General features: G+C 40.9%; 1 protein-coding gene across 1 annotated transcript in view; it reads left to right on the top strand.

Moving 5' to 3' along the window:
• Nucleotides 1-21,787, top strand: part of lratb.1 (lecithin retinol acyltransferase b, tandem duplicate 1) — a 26,105-nt gene extending 4,318 nt beyond the window's left edge. The window contains exon 3 of the mRNA XM_039821286.1: nucleotides 21,620-21,787. Within this exon, the coding sequence (XP_039677220.1) occupies nucleotides 21,620-21,772 (153 nt within the window). The 3' untranslated portion in view covers nucleotides 21,773-21,787. The remainder of the gene's footprint in view (nucleotides 1-21,619) is intronic.
• Nucleotides 21,788-21,913: the final 126 nt, after the last annotated feature.

The following is a 21,913-nucleotide window of genomic DNA, read 5'->3' as shown; positions in this document are numbered from 1 at the left end:
AAAGTGCAGTTCACAAATTTTTAAAATGAACTAGTTCAGTTCATAGTTCAAACTTCAACATTTTGAACTTAGTTCACAGTTCCAGAAATGAACTTAGTTCATAGTTCTCTTTTTTTCCATAAGTTGTGGCGAGCTATTATTTTTCTAAATTACTGCCACAGCCCAAATATATATATATATATATATATATATATATATATATATAGAACCACAGATAGCAATTATTTTACCAGTTTTAACACTGAAACTGCTGATTTCCTCTTCATATCCGATCAGGTTTGCTGTGGATGGGACTGAAGTGCGGATTTTCGGGCAGAAATGTCAGATTGTCCCCATCCTCAGCGACCTCGTCATAAAACTGGTTTAAACGATCGTACGATGCCTCCTCGCTGCTTTCTGTTTTGATGACTCATGCGGAGGTGCGACACTAGCGACTGGTGTTGCCAGATTGGGTGTTTTTTCCCCTAGATATGAAGGCATGTTTACGGTGTGTTTTAGCCGTGGTTTTTGGCCTGGAAGGCTCTGTAGAAATCTGGCGCCCTATTGGACGAAAGTTAAACTGAGAGAGCGTGGCGTTCACAGACACCAGAATAAAGGAGTTCACGGTAACGTTCATCAGGCAGTAATAGGCTACAAATAGTTCATTTCACGTTCACCCAAAATATGAACAAGTTCATGAACTATCGTTGAGTGAACGCGTTCAGGCACAACACTGTAAATCAGTTAATTTCACTGGATAATATGGCTGCTCAATTATGGAAAAAAATATAATCACGATTATTTCGGTCAATATTGAAATGACGATAATTTAACACGATTGCTCGTTGACTTCTGGAGAGATGTTGCAGTTAATGAACTTAAGAAAAACAGTGAAAAATAAAAAACACATACAACTGTGAACTTTGCCTTCATACTTTTCCTATTTTAAACTTTATTTTTTCATTCAGAACACGAGAGAAAATAAGAGTTTACTTGCAAAACGTAATGAGCTAAATAATAGTTTTTCTCGATTATTCTGTTTTTGTGATCATTGGGGGAGCCGAAATCATAATCACGATTAAATTAGATTACAAAAGTCCCTGTATGGACTACCAGGATCAAATGAAAGGATAATGAGGTGTAAACGATAAGTAAATAGAAAATAAAAGGTGCATAGCATCGGCGACAGCGACACAGGATACTGAACCTGTAATTGTTTGCCCTCTATGCCCACTATGATATCATTTTTTAGGGGGGCTGAGATGAAATTTAGGGGGGCCTTGGGGTCTAAAATCACCACTGGTTTAAACTGGCAAGAGTGCATTTCATCATAATGGGTTTTATTGCTCTTTTAAAAAGGTATTTCAAAAGGTAAAACGTTCGGGTGGGCTGTAATCTGTCAGATAACATGGAAATCAATAAATTTTGAGGCAGAAACAACCTTTTTAGTGACAGGTTTGGGGCTGCAGTCACTTTTTGGCTAGTGCAAAAATGCATTTAATGGGTTTGTATTGCTGTTTTTAAAAAGGTATTTACGGTACAGTACAGTTAAAAGGGCTATGATCTGTCAGATGGAAACCTCACCAGTTAAATGAAGTCAATGTAGGAGCTGCGATCACTTTTTGGCAAGTGCAAAAGTGCACATTGTATGGTATTGGGCCATTTAAATAGTTGAAAGTTCTGGGTGGTTTGGGGCTGCAGTCACTTTTTGGCAAGTGCAAAAGTGCATTTTATGGGTTTGTATTAGGTATTTGAACTGTTAAAAGGGCTGGGTGGGGGCTATAATCTGTCACCAGTTAAATCAAGTGATTTTAAAGGAAGAAACTAACTTTTAACACCCCAATGTAGGAGCTGCGATCACTTTTTGGCAAGTGCAAAAGTGCACATTGTATGGTATTGGGCCCTTTAAAAAATATATTTCAACAGTTGAAAGTTCTGGGTGGGCTATAATCAATCAAATACAATTGAAATCAAGTCATTTTGGAGGCTTTCTGTGACAAGGTAGGAGCTGCAATCACTTTATGGGCAGACGATCGCTTTTCGGCATGACACGACATGTCGGTGGCGGCGCTTTTTAACGCATGGCGGTGACCCTTTTTCACGCCTGGGGGGGGGATTGCAGACGGATGCTTTGATGTAGCTTTTACACCCGAGGGTTAGGATCTTCTGCTGGGCTTCTCCTTCCTCTTTTCACACCTGCCAGAGAGAGAGAGAGAGAGAGAGAGTTACAGCAGTTTGTTCTGCTGCTTTTAATAGCCGGGACACACCAGATAGACGGCCGACCGGCGACAGAAAAGCCAGTCGAGATGGTCAGTCCATACCTGTCAAGTCTTGGATTTGAAAATAAGGGAAATTTTCCGGCGCCCACCGCGAGCAGTCCCACCACCCCCCCAACCGAGCTCCAGTATCCCTTACGTTTTAAGACGGGTGTACAAGAAAGCTAAAATCACCACTTGATGCAGAATGCTGAAAACTTTAAAGGTCCCATGGCATGGTGCTCTTTGAATGCTTTTATATAGACCTTAGTGGTCCCCTAATACTGTATCTGAAGTCTCTTTTATATAGGCCTTAGTGGTCCCCTAATACTGTATCTGAAGTCTCTTTTATATAGACCTTAGTGGTCCCCTAATACTGTATCTGAAGTCTCTTTTATATAGACCTTAGTGGTCCCCTAATACTGTATCTGAAGTCTCTTTTATATAGGCCTTAGTGGTCCCCTAATACTGTATCTGAAGTTCCTTTTATATAGGCCTTAGTGGTCCCCTAATACTGTATCTGAAGTCTCTTTTATATAGACCTTAGTGGTCCCCTAATACTGTATCTGAAGTCTCTTTTATATAGGCCTTAGTTGTCCCCTAATACTGTATCTGAAGTCTCTTTTATATAGGCCTTAGTGGTCCCCTAATACTGTATCTGAAGTCTCTTTTATATAGACCTTAGTGGTCCCCTAATACTGTATCTGAAGTCTCTTTTATATAGACCTTAGTGGTCCCCTAATACTGTATCTGAAGTCTCTTTTATATAGGCCTTAGTGGTCCCCTAATACTGTATCTGAAGTCTCTTTTATATAGGCCTTAGTGGTCCCCTAATACTGTATCTGAAGTCTCTTTTATATAGACCTTAGTGGTCCCCTAATACTGTATCTGAAGTCTCTTTTATATAGGCCTTAGTTGTCCCCTAATACTGTATCTGAAGTCTCTTTTATATAGGCCTTAGTGGTCCCCTAATACTGTATCTGAAGTCTCTTTTATATAGGCCTTAGTGGTCCCCTAATACTGTATCTGAAGTCTCTTTTATATAGACCTTAGTGGTCCCCTAATACTGTATCTGAAGTCTCTTTTATATAGACCTTAGTGGTCCCCTAATACTGTATCTGAAGTCTCTTTTATATAGACCTTAGTGGTCCTCTACACTGTATCTGAAGTCTCTTTTATATAGACCTTAGTGGTCCCCTAATACTGTATCTGAAGTCTCTTTTATATAGACCTTAGTGGTCCCCTAATACTGTATCTGAAGTCTCTTTTATATAGACCTTAGTGGTCCCCTAATACTGTATCTGAAGTCTCTTTTATATAGGCCTTAGTGGTCCCCTAATACTGTATCTGAAGTCTCTTTTATATAGACCTTAGTGGTCCCCTAATACTGTATCTGAAGTCTCTTTTATATAGACCTTAGTGGTCCCCTAATACTGTATCTGAAGTCTCTTTTATATAGGCCTTAGTGGTCCCCTAATACTGTATCTGAAGTCTCTTTTATATAGGCCTTAGTGGTCCCCTAATACTGTATCTGAAGTCTCTTTTATATAGACCTTAGTGGTCCCCTAATACTGTATCTGAAGTCTCTTTTATATAGGCCTTAGTTGTCCCCTAATACTGTATCTGAAGTTCTCTTTTATATAGGCCTTAGTGGTCCCCTAATACTGTATCTGAAGTCTCTTTTATATAGACCTTAGTGGTCCCCTAATACTGTATCTGAAGTCTCTTTTATATAGACCTTAGTGGTCCCCTAATACTGTATCTGAAGTCTCTTTTATATAGGCCTTAGTGGTCCCCTAATACTGTATCTGAAGTCTCTTTTATATAGGCCTTAGTGGTCCCCTAATACTGTATCTGAAGTCTCTTTTATATAGACCTTAGTGGTCCCCTAATACTGTATCTGAAGTCTCTTTTATATAGGCCTTAGTTGTCCCCTAATACTGTATCTGAAGTCTCTTTTATATAGGCCTTAGTGGTCCCCTAATACTGTATCTGAAGTCTCTCTTTATATAGGCCTTAGTGGTCCCCTAATACTGTATCTGAAGTCTCTTTATATAGACCTTTGAGTCCATACTGTATCTGAAGTCTCTTTTATATAGACCTTAGTGGTCCCCTAATACTGTATCTGAAGTCTCTTTTATATAGACCTTAGTGGTCCCCTAATACTGTATCTGAAGTCTCTTTTATATAGACCTTAGTGGTCCCCTAATACTGTATCTGAAGTCTCTTTTATATAGACCTTAGTGGTCCCTAATACTGTATCTGAAGTCTCTTTTATATAGACCTTAGTGGTCCCCTAATACTGTATCTGAAGTCTCTTTTATATAGGCCTTAGTGGTCCCCTAATACTGTATCTGAAGTCTCTTTTATATAGGCCTTAGTGGTCCCCTAATACTGTATCTGAAGTCTCTTTTATATAGACCTTAGTGGTCCCCTAATACTGTATCTGAAGTCTCTTTTATATAGACCTTAGTGGTCCCTAATACTGTATCTGAAGTCTCTTTTATATAGGCCTTAGTGGTCCCCTAATACTGTATCTGAAGTCTCTTTTATATAGGCCTTAGTGGTCCCTAATACTGTATCTGAAGTTCTCTTTTATATAGGCCTTAGTGGTCCCCTAATACTGTATCTGAAGTCTCTTTTATATAGGCCTTAGTGGTCCCCTAATACTGTATCTGAAGTCTCTTTTATATAGGCCTTAAGTGGTCCCCTAATACTGTATCTGAAGTCTCTTTAATATAGGCCTTAGTGGTCCCCTAATACTGTATCTGAAGTCTCTTTTATATAGACCTTAGTGGTCCCCTAATACTGTATCTGAAGTCTCTTTTATATAGGCCTTAGTTGTCCCCTAATACTGTATCTGGAAGTCTCTTTTATATAGGCCTTAGTGGTCCCCTAATACTGTATCTGAAGTCTCTTTTATATAGACCTTAGTGGTCCCCAATAATGTATCTGAAGTCTCTTTTATATAGACCTTAGTGGTCCCCTAATAATGTATCTGAAGTCTCTTTTATATAGGCCTTAGTGGTCCCCTAATAATGTATCTGAAGTCTCTTTTATATAGACCTTAGTGGTCCCCTAATACTGTATCTGAAGTCTCTTTTATATAGACCTTAGTGGTCCCCTAATACTGTATCTGAAGTCTCTTTTATATAGACCTTAGTGGTCCCCTAATACTGTATCTGAAGTCTCTTTTATATAGACCTTAGTGGTCCCCTAATACTGTATCTGAAGTCTCTTTTATATAGACTTAGTGGTCCCCAATAAGTATCTGAAGTCCTAAAGTAGTGGTCCCTAATAATGTATCTGAAGTCTCTTTTATATAACCTTAGTGGTCCCCTATACTTATCTGAAGTCTTTTATATAGACCTTAGTTGTCCCCTAATACTGTATCGGAAGTCTCTTTTATATAGACCTTGGTGGTCCCCTAATACTGTATCTGGAGTCTCTTTTATATAGACCTTAGTGGTCCCCTAATACTGTATCTGAAGTCTCTTTTATATAGACCTTAGTGGTCCCCTAATACTGTATCTGAAGTCTCTTTTATATAGACCTTAGTGGTCCCCTAATAATGTATCTGAAGTCTCTTTTATATAGGCCTTAGTGGTCCCCTAATAATGTATCTGAAGTCTCTTTTATATAGACCTTAGTGGTCCCCTAATACTGTATCTGAAGTCTCTTTTATATAGACCTTAGTTGTCCCCTAATACTGTATCGGAAGTCTCTTTTATATAGACCTTGGTGGTCCCCTAATACTGTATCTGAAGTCTCTTTTATATAGACCTTAGTGGTCCCCTAATACTGTATCTGAAGTCTCTTTTATATAGACCTTAGTGGTCCCCTAATACTGTATCTGAAGTCTCTTTCCCGAAATTCAGCTTTGGTGCAGAATTACAGCCACTAGAGCCAGTCCCACAATGAGCTTTCCTTAGGATGTACCATTTCTGTGTCTGAAGCTATTGAGGAGGAGGGGGGGGGGTAAGGTAGAGGGTGGGGGTGTGGCCTTGACCAACTGCCACTTTTCTCGTTTGAAAGCCATGATGTCTCTCTCTCATGGGTGGGCCAAATTCTCTGGGCGGGCAAAGCAGAGAAAGGTGAGGTAACCTTGCTTGTTATGACCTCATAAGGAGAAGGTTCCTGATTGGCCCATCTGAGCTTTCATTTTCTCAAAGGCAGAGCAGGATACCCAGGGCTCGGTTTACACCTATCACCATTTCTAGCCACTGGGGGACCATAGGCAGGCTGGGGGGGAACTCATATTAATGTTAAAAAACATCATAAAGTGATATTTTCATGCCATGGGACCTTTAATGTATGTTGTGGAAGGAGTGTATTTGTGGGCTGGGCCAGAGTGGTTCATTTTACATGAGAGTAGAGCGCAGACAGTTCTGTTGTGTAAAGTCATCCTATTCTCTGGAACAATCTTTCGTACCATGCTAAACACCCTTTCTCAACTCGCATCGCTATGGGGAATGCATAGTAAAGCCTTCATAAGTTTTGGCTGGCAGCGCACCATCTCTGTTATCGCGAGGCTAGTAACAGAGCTCAGATTGGGAATGTTTTAGTTTTTTTTACTCCGCTCGGGCCCAGGGTATTATTATTATCTTTTAATAACGCAGGTTAAAATACGGAAGATTTACGGGAAAATACTAATACGGGAGGACAGCGGGAAAGAAGGGTAAAATACGGGACTTTCCCGGCCAAAACGAGATACTTGACAGGTATGCATCAGTCGGGTCCCCGAGGTCCAAAGAAACTGCCTTCGGGACACACTGAGGCGACACCGACTTGAGAAACGTAATACGTCTCCGGCAGCTGCTCTGTATTGTCGCCCAGGAAATGAAAACCAGGCAGCTGATTGGACGAACGCGTCACGTGGGGTGTGTTTTCTCCAGGAAATTCAAAAGCCAGACTGTCGTGGCGGCTCGTTCAGAATACGATATCTCGTATCGTACTAAAATAGTTCACCGAAAAAATGTTTCTGAAAACATCTGAAGAGAGAAATAGGCCGTGCAGTTTAGGGCTGTGCTCGATTTGAAGAAATTCTCAGTCGACTAACGCTCATTCAATCGTACCGACCGATCGATTAGTCGATTTAAATCGACAGATCAGGTGAAATCTGAGTTTCTCCGCAAAGAGTCGTGCAAAAAGCGCCACTTTAATTCTTGTGTTTACCAGAGATGTGCTCGTACGTTTCTTGGAAATAAGTCATTCAGCGTGAAGAAAAAAAAGCATCAAACATGACTAATGGACTAAAAGAAATCTGTGTTGACTGAGACCAAAAAAACGACCGATTTAGTCGACTAATCGACTAAGAGGGAGCAGCCCTGGTGCAGCTGCTGAATCTGTCTTCATTTCAGATCGACAAAGGTCAGTTTAAAAGATTTTCGTCAGATTTTGAGAGACTCTAGTCACGCTCATTCCGCTCGCCATTTCCGGGTGAGTCCCGACTGCCCCTGCAGTCGCACACCGGGACAGTGGTGTAGTCTACGTGTAGTCTACGCAGGTATACGCAGTATACCTACTAAGAAATCTCCAGTATTTCCATATACCCACTTAAAAATGTGCAATGATACGCAACAACATAGTTTTGTGACAGAACTTTCACAAATACGGGGTCGAGTAATGTGACAGCAAACTAAACTAACACTGCAGAACATGCAGAGAGACTTTTCGTTGAGTGCAGTGCGTGGTGTGCGTGCTAGTGACCGGGCCCAAATGCTCCGCCTACACCAACGCCAGTATCCTCCCTTCACTGCACATTTAAGACAAAGTAGTAGAGCTGGGCAATATATCGATATTATATCGATATCGTAATATGAGACTGGATATCGTCTTAGATTTTGGATATTGTAATATCGTGAAATGACATAAGTGGTGTCTTTTCCTGGTTTTAAAGGCTGCATCACAGTAGAGTGATGTCATTTTCTGAACTTACCAGACTGTTGTAACTCTTCTATTATTTGCCTTTTTCCCACTTAGTCATTATGTCCACATTACTGATGATTATTTATCTAAAATCTCATTGTGTAAATATTTTGTGAAAGCACCGATAGTCAACACTACAATATCGTTGCCGTATCGATATCGAGGTATATGGTCAAAAATATCGAGATATTTGATTTTCTCCATATCGCACAGCCCTACAAAGTAGCCTATTTTACTTTTGTCCTTGTTGCTTTGGGGTCAACTTTTGTGATCCAGGCTTAATGTGAAAGCCCCCTTACTGCTTTATATTCCATTTTTAATTTTGATATGTTTTGAATGTCATCTGTGTTTTCCATCTCGTAGGATAAATAAAGGTTTTCCCACCATAAATTGGTGCATAAAAGTGTATCAGAATGCAGGAAATGAAGTCTTTGACGCTCAAAATAACCCTGGGGGAGGACACCCAGACCCCACCCTTTGATATGCAGTATACCCACTACAATATATTAGACTACACCACTGCACCGGGACACACGGAACAGACTCGAGTCACCGGCCTCGCCAGACTGTCCGACGGCCGATTTTCGGCCCTGTGCGTCCCGGCCTTAATGGTGCGTTCTTTTTGTCCACCGAAGTCGTTTTACGAGTTGTTTTCCGGAGTTACGAACCGGAAGTTGCAAAAAGAACGCCCCCCCCCGAGGTCGTATTTGCGACTCGTCAAGTCGTCTGAAATCAGAGGACCCCGAGCTCACTTTCAAAGATGGCTACGTCGTGCATCACACGTAGTAAACATTGTGGTTTTCTACAATTTTAAGCACTTTTGTCTTTGTTGTAACCAAATGAAGAAGTCGTACACATAGCGCTGTATACTGCTACCTATAGGCATGTCATACAGTCTTATTAGGAGTTAAACATAGCGCTGTATACTGCTACCTATAGGCATGTCTCTACAGTCTTATTAGGAGTTAAACATAGCCTGTATACTGCTACCTATAGGCATGTCTCTACAGTCTGATTAGGAGTTAAACATAGCGCTGTATACTGAAACCTATAGGCATGTCACTACAGTCTTATTAGGAGTTAAACATAGCTCGTATACTGCTACCTATAGGCATGTCATACAGTCTTATTAGGAGTTAAACATAGCGCTGTATACTGCTACCTATAGGCATGTCTCTACAGTCTTATTAGGAGTTAAACATAGCGCTTATAACGCTACCTATAGGCATGTCCCTACAGTCTGATTAGGAGATAAACATAGCGCTGTATACGCCACCTATAGGCATGTCGCTACAGTCTTATTAGGAGTTAAACATGGCTGTATACTGCCCTATAGGCATCTTACAGTCTTATAGGAGTAAACATAGCCTGTATACTGCTACCTATAGGCATGTCTCTACAGTCTTATTAGGAGTTAAACATAATAAAATACCTATAGGCATGTCCTACAGTCTTATTAGGAGTTAAACATAGCCTGTATACTGCACCTATAGGCATGTCTCCTACAGTCTTATTAGGAGTTAAACATAGCTGTATACCGCTACCTATAGGCATGTCTCTACAGTCTTATTAGGAGTTAAACATAGCTGTATACTGCTACCTATAGGCATGTCTCTACAGTCTTATTAGGAGTTAAACATAGCGCTGTATATTGCTACCTATAGGCATGTCTCTACAGTCTGATTAGGAGTTAAACATAGCGCTGTATACTGCTACCTATAGGCATGTCTCTACAGTCTTATTAGGAGTTAAACAAGCGCTGTATACTGCTACCTATAGGAATGTCTCTACAGTCTTATTAGGAGTTAAACATAGCGCTGTATACTGCTACCTATAGGCATGTCTCTACAGTCTGATTAGGAGTTAAACATAGCGGTATACACTACCTATAGGCATGTCTCTAAAGTCTTATTAGGAGTTACACATACGCTGTATACTGCTACCTATAGGCATGTCTCTACAGTCTTATTAGGAGTTAAACATAGCGCTGTATACTGCTACCTATAGGCATGTCTCTACAGTCTTATTAGGAGTTAAACATAGCCTGTATACTGCTACCTATAGGCATGTCTCTACAGTCTTATTAGGAGTTAAACATAGCGTGTATACTGCTACCTATAGGCATGTCACTACAGTCTTATTAGGAGTTAAACATAGCGCTGTATACGCTACCTATAGGCATGTCTCTACAGTCTTATTAGGAGTTAAACATAGCGCCTGTATACCGCTACCTATAGGCATGTCGCTACAGTCTTATTAGGAGTTAAACATAGCTGTATACTGCTACCTATAGGCATGTCTCTACAGTCTGATTAGGAGTTAAACATAGCGCTGTATACTGCTACCTATAGGCATGTCTCTACAGTCTGATTAGGAGTTAAACATAGCGCTGTATACTGCTACCTATAGGCATGTCTCTACAGTCTTATTAGGAGTTAAATATAGCTGCGTGTACTGCTACCTATAGGCATGTCTCTACAGTCTTATTAGGAGTTAAACATAGCCTGTATACTGCTACCTATAGGCATGCTCTACAGTCTTATTAGGAGTTAAACATAGCGCTGTATACTGCTACCTATAGGCATGTCTCTACAGTCTTATTAGGAGTTAAACATAGCGCTGTATACTGCTACCTATAGGCATGTCTCTACAGTCTTATTAGGAGTTAAACATAGGCCGGTATACTGCTACCTATAGGCATGTCGCTACAGTCTTATTAGGAGTTAAACATAGCTCGTATACTGCTACCTATAGGCATGTCTCTACAGTCTTATTAGGAGTTAAACATAGCGCTGTATACTGCTACCTATAGGCATGTCTCTACAGTCTTATTAGGAGTTAAACATTGCGCTGTATACTGCTACCTATAGGCATGTCTCTACAGTCTTATTAGGAGTTAAACATAGCGTATATACTGCTACCTATAGGCATGTCGCTACAGTCTTATTAGGAGTTAAACATAGCCTGTATACTGCTACCTATAGGCATGTCTCTACAGTCTTATTAGGAGTTAAACATAGCGCTGGTATACTGCTACCTATAGGCATGTCTCTACAGTCTTATTAGGAGTTAAACATAGCGCTGTATACTGCTACCTATAGGCATGTCTCTACAGTCTGATTAGGAGTTAAACATAGCGCTGTATACTGCTACCTATAGGCATGTCTCTACAGTCTGATTAGGAGTTAAACATAGCGCTGTATACTGCTACCTATAGGCATGTCTCTACAGTCTGATTAGGAGTTAAACATAGCGCTGTATACTGCTACCTATAGGCATGTCTCTACAGTCTTATTAGGAGTTAAACATAGCGCTGTATACTGCTACCTATAGGCATGTCCCTACAGTCTTATTAGGAGTTAAACATAGCGTATACTGCTACCTATAGGCATGTCTCTACAGTCTTATTAGGAGTTAAACATAGCGCTGTATACTGCTACCTATAGGCATGTCGCTACAGTCTTATTAGGAGTTAAACATAGCGCTGTATACTGCTACCTATAGGCATGTCTCTACAGTCTGTTATTAGGAGTTAAACATAGCGCTGTATACTGCTACCTATAGGTATGTCTCTACAGTCTGATTAGGAGTTAAACATAGCGCTGTATACTGCTACCTATAGGCATGTCTCTACAGTCTGATTAGGAGTTAAACATAGCGCTGTATACTGCTACCTATAGGCATGTCTCTACAGTCTTATTAGGAGTTAAACATAGCGCTGTATACTGCTACCTATAGGAATGTCTCTACAGTCTTATTAGGAGTTAAACATAGCGCTGTATACTGCTACCTATAGGCATGTCTCTACAGTCTGATTAGGAGTTAAACATAGCGCTGTATACTGCTACCTATAGGCATGTCTCTACAGTCTTATTAGGAGTTAAACATATGGCGCTGTATACCGCTACCTATAGGCATGTCTCTACAGTCTTATTAGGAGTTAAACATAGCGCCTGTATACTGCTACCTATAGGCATGTCGCTACAGTCTTATTAGGAGTTAAACATAGCGCTGTATACTGCTACCTATAGGCATGTCTCTACAGTCTTATTAGGAGTTAAACATAGCGCTGTATACTGCTACCTATAGGCATGTCACTACAGTCTTATTAGGAGTTAAACATAGCGCTGTATACTGCTACCTATAGGCATGTCTCTACAGTCTTATTAGGAGTTAAACGTAGCGCTGTATACTGCTACCTATAGGCATGTCGCTACAGTCTTATTAGGAGTTAAACGTAGCGCTGTATACTGCTACCTATAGGCATGTCTCTACAGTCTTATTAGGAGTTAAACGAGCGCTGTATACTGCTACCTATAGGCATGTCTCTACAGTCTTATTAGGAGTTAAACATAGCGCTGTATACTGCTACCTATAGGCATGTCACTACAGTCTTATTAGGAGTTAAACGTAGCGCTGTATACTGCTACCTATAGGCATGTCATACAGTCTTATTAGGAGTTAAACGTAGCGCTGTATACTGCTACCTATAGGCATGTCTCTACAGTCTCATTATGAGTTAAACGTAGCGCTGTATACTGCTACCTATAGGTATGTCTCTACAGTCTCATTAGGAGTTAAACATAGCGCTGTATACTGCTACCTATAGGCATGTCACTACAGTCTTATTAGGAATTAAACATAGCACTGTATACTGCTACCTACAGGCATGTCACTACAGTCTTATTAGGAATTAAACATAGCGCTGTATACTGCTACCTACAGGCATGTCTCTACAGTCTTATTAGGAGTTAAACATAGCGCTGTATACTGCTAGCTATAGGCATGTCTCTACAGTCTTATTAGGAGTTAAACATACGGCGGTATACTGCTACCTATAGGCATGTCTCTACAGTCTTATTAGGAGTTAAACATAGCGCTGTATACTGCTACCTATAGGCATGTCTCTACAGTCTTATTAGGAGTTAAACATAGCGCTGTATACTGCTACCTATAGGCATGTCTCTATAGTCTTATTAGGAGTTAAACATAGCGCTGTATACTGCTACCTATAGGCATGTCGCTACAGTCTTATTAGGAGTTAAACATAGCGCTGTATACTGCTACCTATAGGCATGTCTCTACAGTCTTATTAGGAGTTAAATACCGCCTGATTAGTTATTTTGTAGCTTGTGCAGCTGAAATTGGCTAGAGACGCTCGGTTGCTATATGACAACGATGGCTTTAAGCCGAGTCTTGAGCAGAAAGCAGAGCAGTAGCCTAACGTTAACGTTAATCAAAACGTAATTTTCATGTATCAAACTGTGAGATATATGTGTGTAATATGTCAATAACTGGGTGAATACAATCCTAAATGTCACTAAAAGTGTTACAAAAATCCATCTTTTCTCCAACTCGTAGTATCGTGTGACAAAAAGAACGCAACAACCCCGCAGGTTATTCGTTTTTCGACACGGATGTGACGTCACGCTCGAGCTACTAGTCGCGATTACAAAGACAAAGAGAACGCACCATAACTGCCATGCTCGGTGCCGCTGCACATGAGGAGAGAGCGGAGAGGGGAGGAGGGGGCTGCTCCTCTACTCCTCAGGCACAGAAGAGAAGAGAGAGAGAGGAGGCTGTCTTGGCGGCCACAAAAGAGAGAAATACCTTTTGCGTGCTCTCGCCGGACAACACTGGCGTCTTTTCAACGGGAACGTCGCCAGATTTGTCGCTAGTCGCTTTTGTGAAAATAAAAGTCGCAATATCTAGGCTAAGTTGGCAACACTGACCATCGCAAAGAAACAGGAATGGTACAGCCCAATGGGGATGGAGGGTTTGAAAATCATATTTAATTGGATTATTTCCTGAATTGTTGGTATGTGATGGTAAATACTGCATTTAAGTACATACAATTTTGGATAGGCTAATATTATATTTTATTTAAAAAAAATGTCAGTATCCCCCAAACTATTATTTGCATCCCTTTTGGGAGGGTCCAAGTCTCATCTAGGGGGGTCGTACAATATACAGAACACAACTTTACACAACTGTCTGTTCTGTGTCATTACGGTTTAGGTTGGTTTTTTTTAGTTTCAGGGCGCTTAGATCATTAAATCAGAATCAGAAATGGATTTATTGTTTTGTTTTTTTTAAACCTGGAACCCTGTTTTGCTATGTTTTTGTGTCTAAAGCCGCTTTCCAACCCGGAGGGAGTTTTCCAGTTCCTAGAATATAAAATTCCTAGAAGTCTTTTTTTCTTCTCGTGTTACGACTGGACCAATTTGGGGATTTTTAAGTTCCTCTGGCTGCAGTTCCTGTAACTCTTCCAGCTCCTACTTCAGAGCAGAGCAGGGTCTTTTCGCTGTTCCCTTTTCAGCGTAGGGACCTATAGGTCAACGAGGGTTGGGTTTCCGGTACAGACAGACCAACAACGGGACAATTTTAACAGTTTTCGCCATCTTATTCATCACTAAATTCACTTCTGACAACTTTTTAAGGCGAGAAATTAACTGTTAACATTTTGAATATATAGGCAGTCTTGTGAAAATTGATGCTGAATTGACAATTTGCTTCAAAGTCTTCGGAGGTGAGAAGCTCCATGGAGTGAGGCGAAAAGTCGGCAGGCGCCTGCCCCCGACCGCAAGCTCGTCGCTCGGTCATGACCGGCTCAGAGACCCCCCGCTGTCAGCTGGAGGTCTCTCAGACCGGACACACACACACACAAGCACACACACACACACACCAAGCACACACACACACATGTCCACAACACGCGGCAGAGGCGGAGGAGAGAGAGATTGTTTAAATTATGACCAATACTCTACATACATTAGATTTAGTATTTAGTTCAGACTTTTTTGGTGTATTGTCTGATTTTAACACCATAGAGATCGTTGCCGTGCTAGCATCACTCCCTTACCCCTCCTATAGTCCCTATATGGCCACTTGGCCAGTGTGAATGCAAATGGGAAAAACCTGTTTTGGGGGAGAGTAGTTAGTAGAACTGCTTAGAAGTGGACTTTTCCTAGAACTACCTTCCTGTAATGGTCGGAAAGCGGCTATTGTGACTGATGGGAACTACAATCTTTCACATCGTTTCGGTATCGAGCAGTCGGCAGCGGAGAAACAAGCTACAAATGGAAGTTAATGGGACAATTGTCCAGCTTGTACTTTGTACCTTCACAAAAGTGCTCGTTTTGCCGCTGACGGACTCAGATTCTAAGTGTCTGACAACATTATGGAAAGGATTTCTAAGGAGATAGAGCTTTTAAAGTGCCCATATTAGGAAAAAAAAAATCACTTTTTCTGGGATTTTGGGGTGTTATTTTGTGTCTCTGGTTCTTCCACACACGTACAGACTTTGAAAAAAAACTCCATCCATGCTGTTCTGAGGAGAAGGCGAATGGGAGGTCTATCTATGGTATCTAGGGAGGTCCCGGGACATGTATGCATGTACTCGAAAAAACTTGGGAGGGAAAAGAATCCTCCCAACAGGCGAACAAAAACGTTGAAAATAATAGCTAATTCTTTTTTTAAAGACCTTCCCCGTTAAGTGTAAATACTCTCGGAGCAGCTTTCAGTGGTTTCTCAAAACAAGCTGCTGTTGATTTTGGGTTAAAGCTGCTCCAGAGAGAGAGAGAGAGAGCAGCAGTTACGTCCCTCGGCTGCTCTACTTTGGAATTGGGAATAGGAAATTGATTTATTTGAAACAGGGACAATGCACAAATATAAACATTAAACTTGTTAAACAAGAGAATATGTCTTGGGTAGAGTGACCAGATGAGAATGGGTAAAATTCGGGAAGAGACTGACTGTCATGTCTGCGCTTTAACATCAGCAACATCCAATCAAATCACTGCTTCTCGTGGCTGCCTGGTACTTAGCATGGATTTCAAAACTCCGCACCAAAATTATGTATTATTTTTAATCAGAAACTCAACTGTCTTGTCATGTAAACCCTGGAAATACAAATAAAAAGAAATCATTAAAATCATGAACTCAGGTGATTACGGGGAATTACATGAACAGTTTTTAATGTTCAATCAGACTTATCTAACTACTTCAGAGTCTGCTCTTGAGACTTTGCTCTAATTTTCGGGACAATTAGGGTTAGGATTTGGGATTCGGAACAACTGCTTGGATTTTTGGTCTGGTCACCCTAGTCTTGGGCCAGGGTATAGCAACAATTGCTAATTTCCACCTAGTAGTCCCTGGGCAGGTATGACAAATTAACAATTTTAAATACAAATATCACAGGACTATAAGTAGTAGTAGATAACTTTATTGTCCCCCGTGGGGCAGTTGGGTTTGCGGGACAATCGCGAGGCACTTCGTGACAGGACATCAGACATATAATGCAAACACATAGTCCTGACATCAGACACCGACAGACATAACATGGAGAATATGCATCACACACACTACACTACACTATACACCCTTGGGTATGGTCAGGCCAGCTGGACGACTAGCTTATTTTGAATGATATATGTAATAATAATGTCATATAAATGACATGGTGTCCATAGTAATTGTTCTGACCTCTCTAAAGTAAATTAAGAAAGAGTTTGGTTTGGCTAACCAGCAGCAGTAGCTTTAGTTTAAGTTTCACTTTCAGTTGTAAATTTCCATCAGATGTCAATTGAGTGTGCTTTCTCCTGCTGCATTTTTTCTTCTTACATTGTTGCCTTGGATGCTATTTGTCCGTAAGTACCTGTATATGTTGCTAAAAAAATGTTAAAAGTAATTGCACTTGGCATATCTTTGGTTTATTGGAGTTTTCTAATGTCAAATCACTAAATTGATAGTTAGCATGGCTATTAGTTGGTGAGTTAAGGAAAATCTTCAACCCTTTTTCAGTAGAGCATGTTCTTATGCTTCTAATGACCCGTAACATGTTTCTAGTCTTTGCCAGACTAAGTTGAGTGCTGCTGTTGGATTGAACCAAGGGGTGTAAGCGAGCGTCTGGAACGCGTAGCTCCTATGGCGCCATTTTGATGCTAACAAGCCATCACCCGCCGTTAGCATCCCATTGACTCCCATTCATTCTGACGTCACTTTGACAGCGAATAACTTTACATCTGAAGCGTTTAAAGACTCTATTTGTCCGTTGTTTATTTCTAAAGAAACACGACGATGTATAAAAGGCTCCATTACCTTGTACCTCACGTTATGGCTCCGTAGCAGACGCTTTTATAACAACAGGCTAACGATTGTGTCATAACCACGAGACTTACTGTCACACAGTAGAGGAATTACCGTATAGTACAGGAGAAGCTCACAGGCAGTTTGGACTTCCATTAGCTGTTTAGGTTTAATTACTAATGTTAACTAGCATGTTAGTGATCAGTAATTAGCCTGTGTCTATGTTATCTCCTTACATATACCTACGCTCTCCGTCTCTGTAAGATTGGGAATGATTGAGATTTCTCTCGGCACAGCTACCAGAAGACTTCACACTTTCAGACAGGTTGCTCACATCACATTTACGTTGTTTCTGTCAGTTGGAGGCTGCTCAGTAAAGCAAGAGATCACCGGAAAAGTGACTTCTAACATCCTTCGCTGGTCTCGTCCAGAGCAACGGGGTCTGTCGGTACAAGATCCGTTCTGCACGTGCGCAAAATGTTCGCGCATGCGCTGTTGTACGAGGATTTACGACACTGCACGATCTGTTCCACGCTTCCAGTCGACAGCCAAGCTAACGTTAGTTACGCTTATATATCTATGACTTTAGCTAACAGCTAATTCGGCTAACCGCTAGCTGAGACAGCATGTAATAACTTTAAAAGACCCTCAAAATAAAACGTAAAAATAAACGTTAACAGCTGATACGTCAGTTCTACTTTACTTGTGCTCATTTAAAATACAATCACTCAATACTTGTCTTTATTGTTATTACTTATATATCTATGGTTATTACTGTAAAGTCTTAACGTAGCTGTAGTCTGCTTTTCCCGTTAAGTTTGACTTAACGTCATTTTAGACTGAATCTAGCTGTCAGCTAGCGGTTAGCCGAATTAGCTGTTAGCTAAACTAACGTTAGCTTCCCAGTGGAGGCTAGCCATAGGCTAGCGTGGAACAGATCGTGCAGGTTGTAAACAGTAATATCTTGCGCATGTGCAGAACGGATCGTGTACCGACAGGGTCTATTGGTCCATTTTATATATGTGTCAATGGATTGAACACATGCACAGAGCGAATCCTCTTTGCCTGCTCTGCAGACTCCTCACCAAAAGCCATTTTGTTATCAAATCCAACAAGCATTTTAGTAAAAAAAAAGGGGCACCATTAGCCCACTCACTCACTCTCTCTCTCTCTCTCTCTCTCTCTCTCTCTCTCTCTCTCTCCCCCCTCCCAGCACACACACACTCAAACAGTTCAGCAGCAGCTCAGGCCCATTAGAAAACATGCAACTCTAGACGCTCATTCATACAAGGATACACACTTCATCATCATTATCATCATCTTCATCGCCGTCGTCGTCACTCTGCCTCTGCTGCCGTCTGGTTCCTGGCAGCCGGGCTGCGCTCTGAATGCACCTTTTGTTCCCGGGACTTTTTTCCGAAGGAGAGGCCCAGATTTTTTCCCTCTCTTTCTTTAACCCCCCCCCAAAAAAAAATAAACACACACTCACACATGCAGAAACACTGCACCTTAAAAGTTAAAAGGCTGAGGTGGAGGAGTTTGGTTGTTTTTTAAACTTTTACTCCTCAAATGTTAAATGTTATTGGTTATATACAGTTATATACGGTGTACAGTTACTTAGTTACCGTCCACCACCTTATAGAAGCATCCGTGTGGACTTTTTTTTTTTTTTAAGGGTCAACCTACAGATTTCTTCAGATTCTTGTTCTGCACATTTTTACAGCAGATGAGTGTTTCCCACACACACAGAGACACACACATACACACACACACGCACACTAACAGAGACAGATACACACACATACACACACACAGAGACACAGACACAAAGACACACACGCGCACGCAGAGACACACACACACACACACACACAGACATACACACAAAGACACACACACGCACACAGAGACATACACACACACACACAGACACACACACACACACACTAACAGAGACAGACACACACACATGCACACACACAGAGACACACACACAAAGACACACACGCGCACGTAGAGACACACACACACACACACAGAGACACACACAGAGACACACACACACAGACACACACACACAGACACACACACACGCAAACTAACAGAGACAGACACACACACATGCACACACACACACAAAGACACACACAGAGACACACACACACAGACACACACACACGCAAACTAACAGAGACAGACACACACACATGCACACACACACACAAAGACACACACAGAGACACACACACACACACACACACACGCAAACTAACAGAGACAGACACACACACATGCACACACACACACAAAGACACACAAGTACACACAAAGACACACACACGCACACAGAGACACAAGGTCTATATAAAAGAGACTTCAGATACAGTATTAGGGGACCACTAAGGCCTATATAAAAGAGACTTCAGATACAGTATTAGGGGACCACTAAGGTCTTTATAAAAGAGACTTCAGATACAGTATTAGGGGACCACTAAGGTCTATCTAAAAGAGACTTCAGATACAGTATTAGGGGACCACTAAGGCCTATATAAAAGAGACTTCAGATACAGTATTAGGGGACCACTAAGGCCTATATAAAAGAGACTTCAGATACAGTATTAGGGGACCACTAAGGCCTATATAAAAGAGACTTCAGATACAGTATTAGGGGACCACTAAGGCCTATATAAAAGAGACTTCAGATACAGTATTAGGGGACCACTAAGGTCTATATAAAAGAGACTTCAGATACAGTATTAGGGGACCACTAAGGCCTATATAAAAGAGACTTCAGATACAGTATTAGGGGACCACTAAGGTCTATATAAAAGAGACTTCAGATACAGTATTAGGGAACCACTAAGGTCTATATAAAAGAGACTTCAGATACAGTATTAGGGGACCACTAAGGCCTATTTAAAAGAGACTTCAGATACAGTATTAGGGGACCACTAAGGTCTATATAAAAGAGACTTCAGATACAGTATTAGGGAACCACTAAGGTCTATATAAAAGAGACTTCAGATACAGTATTAGGGGACCACTAAGGCCTATATAAAAGAGACTTCAGATACAGTATTAGGGGACCACTAAGGCCTATATAAAAGCATCAAAAAAGCAGCATGTCATAGGACCTTTAAAACTGTGTAGGAACCCTGCTTCATTGGGGGATTTTTGGCTAAAACCATCTCAAAAAACTTTTTTTGTGTGTGTAAAATCGTGGGGGGTGTGAGGTGAGGGGGAGGGGCCTGTTTGTCTATCCACACTCTGCAGCGGAGAGAGTTTTCCCTGATCGAGTTACACTTCCTGTTAACTGCTAACCTAAACATCTGACCTGCCTGCCGTCTGGTAGTCTGCTGCCTACAGGAGCCCGTCCAGGGGCCTCAGGGGGGCCCGCGCTAACAAAAACAACAGGCCACTTGTACTCTTGGCTCTTTTACTTGAAGTTTTGATCAGAGAAAGAAGTGAACATTTAAAAGCCGTATGTCACGGCCTTTATAGCCAACGCAGATGGAGTTTTTGCTCATTTCGTTAGCTGAAAATGTGAAATATTAAAGTTACATCTTGACCCAATTATTGGTTGAAATCTCTGCAAAAAGCCTCAAAGTTAGGTAGGGCTGCTGCTCGATTATAGATTTGTATGGCTTTTCCCCAATGTTTTTGTGACTATTTCAATGTTTTGGGCACTTTTTTCAAAAATTTTATGTTTTTTCCCAATGTTTTTGTGACTATTTCCATGTTTTGGTCACTTTTTAATTTATTTTCCTTTTTTTTTTTTTTTTTTTTTTACTTTTTTTCAACATATTTATGGCTTTTTTTTTTTTTTTTTTTTTTTTTTTTTTTCCCCAATGTTTTTGTGACTTTTTCAATATTTTGGTCACTTTTTTTCAACATATTTATGGCTTTTCCCCAATGTTTTTGTGACTTTTTCAATATTTTGGTCACTTTTTTCAACATATTTATGGCTTTTCCCCAATGTTTTTGTGACTTTTTCAATATTTTGGTCACTTTTTTCAACATATTTATGGCTTTTCCCCAATGTTTTTGTGACTTTTTCAATATTTTGGTCACTTTTTTCAACATATTTATGGCTTTTCCCCAATGTTTTTGTGACCTTTTCAATGTTTTGGGCACTTGTTTTTTACGTTTTTGGCCCTCGAGTTAGGTAGGGCTGCTGCTCGATTATAGATTATAATCAATCTCTGATTGCAGCCGATTTAGATTTTCTTTGCCTCAGCTTTCCTAAATGAGTTCTTCTAAAGGTGTCCAAACGTATGAAACTTGTTGCCAGAACAGACTGATGCTGCTTCTTCTAATAACCCTTTTTAATATCACATTATATGTTAATATAATTTTTTTCCTGCTTCCAGTTCTGTGAGTGGCTGAAGTCGCTGATCCGGGACCGGCGAACCGTTGTCCTGTCGGCGCTGCTGGGACTCCTGTCCATGTCGTGTTTGGGAATCTCGCCCAGCACCACCGTGCCCGCCCTTCTCGTCCCCTTCACCCTGTGGATGGTCAGCTAGAAGCTCCGAGATTCAGGCGTTGGAGCGCCACCGCTGGTTCAAAAACGGGCTTGAGCCGCCATGTTGGAAGACTCACAGACAGGATGTTGTCATCTGCAAACAAGTTGACCTGGCGTACTACATTTTTAATGCTAAAAACCA

This window comes from Perca fluviatilis, chromosome 14 (genome assembly GCF_010015445.1).
Source record: "Perca fluviatilis chromosome 14, GENO_Pfluv_1.0, whole genome shotgun sequence".
In the NCBI taxonomy this organism is placed as follows: domain Eukaryota; kingdom Metazoa; phylum Chordata; class Actinopteri; order Perciformes; family Percidae; genus Perca; species Perca fluviatilis.
Note: the sequence above shows the minus strand (reverse complement) of the source record. Positions and strands in the feature narration are given on the sequence as shown.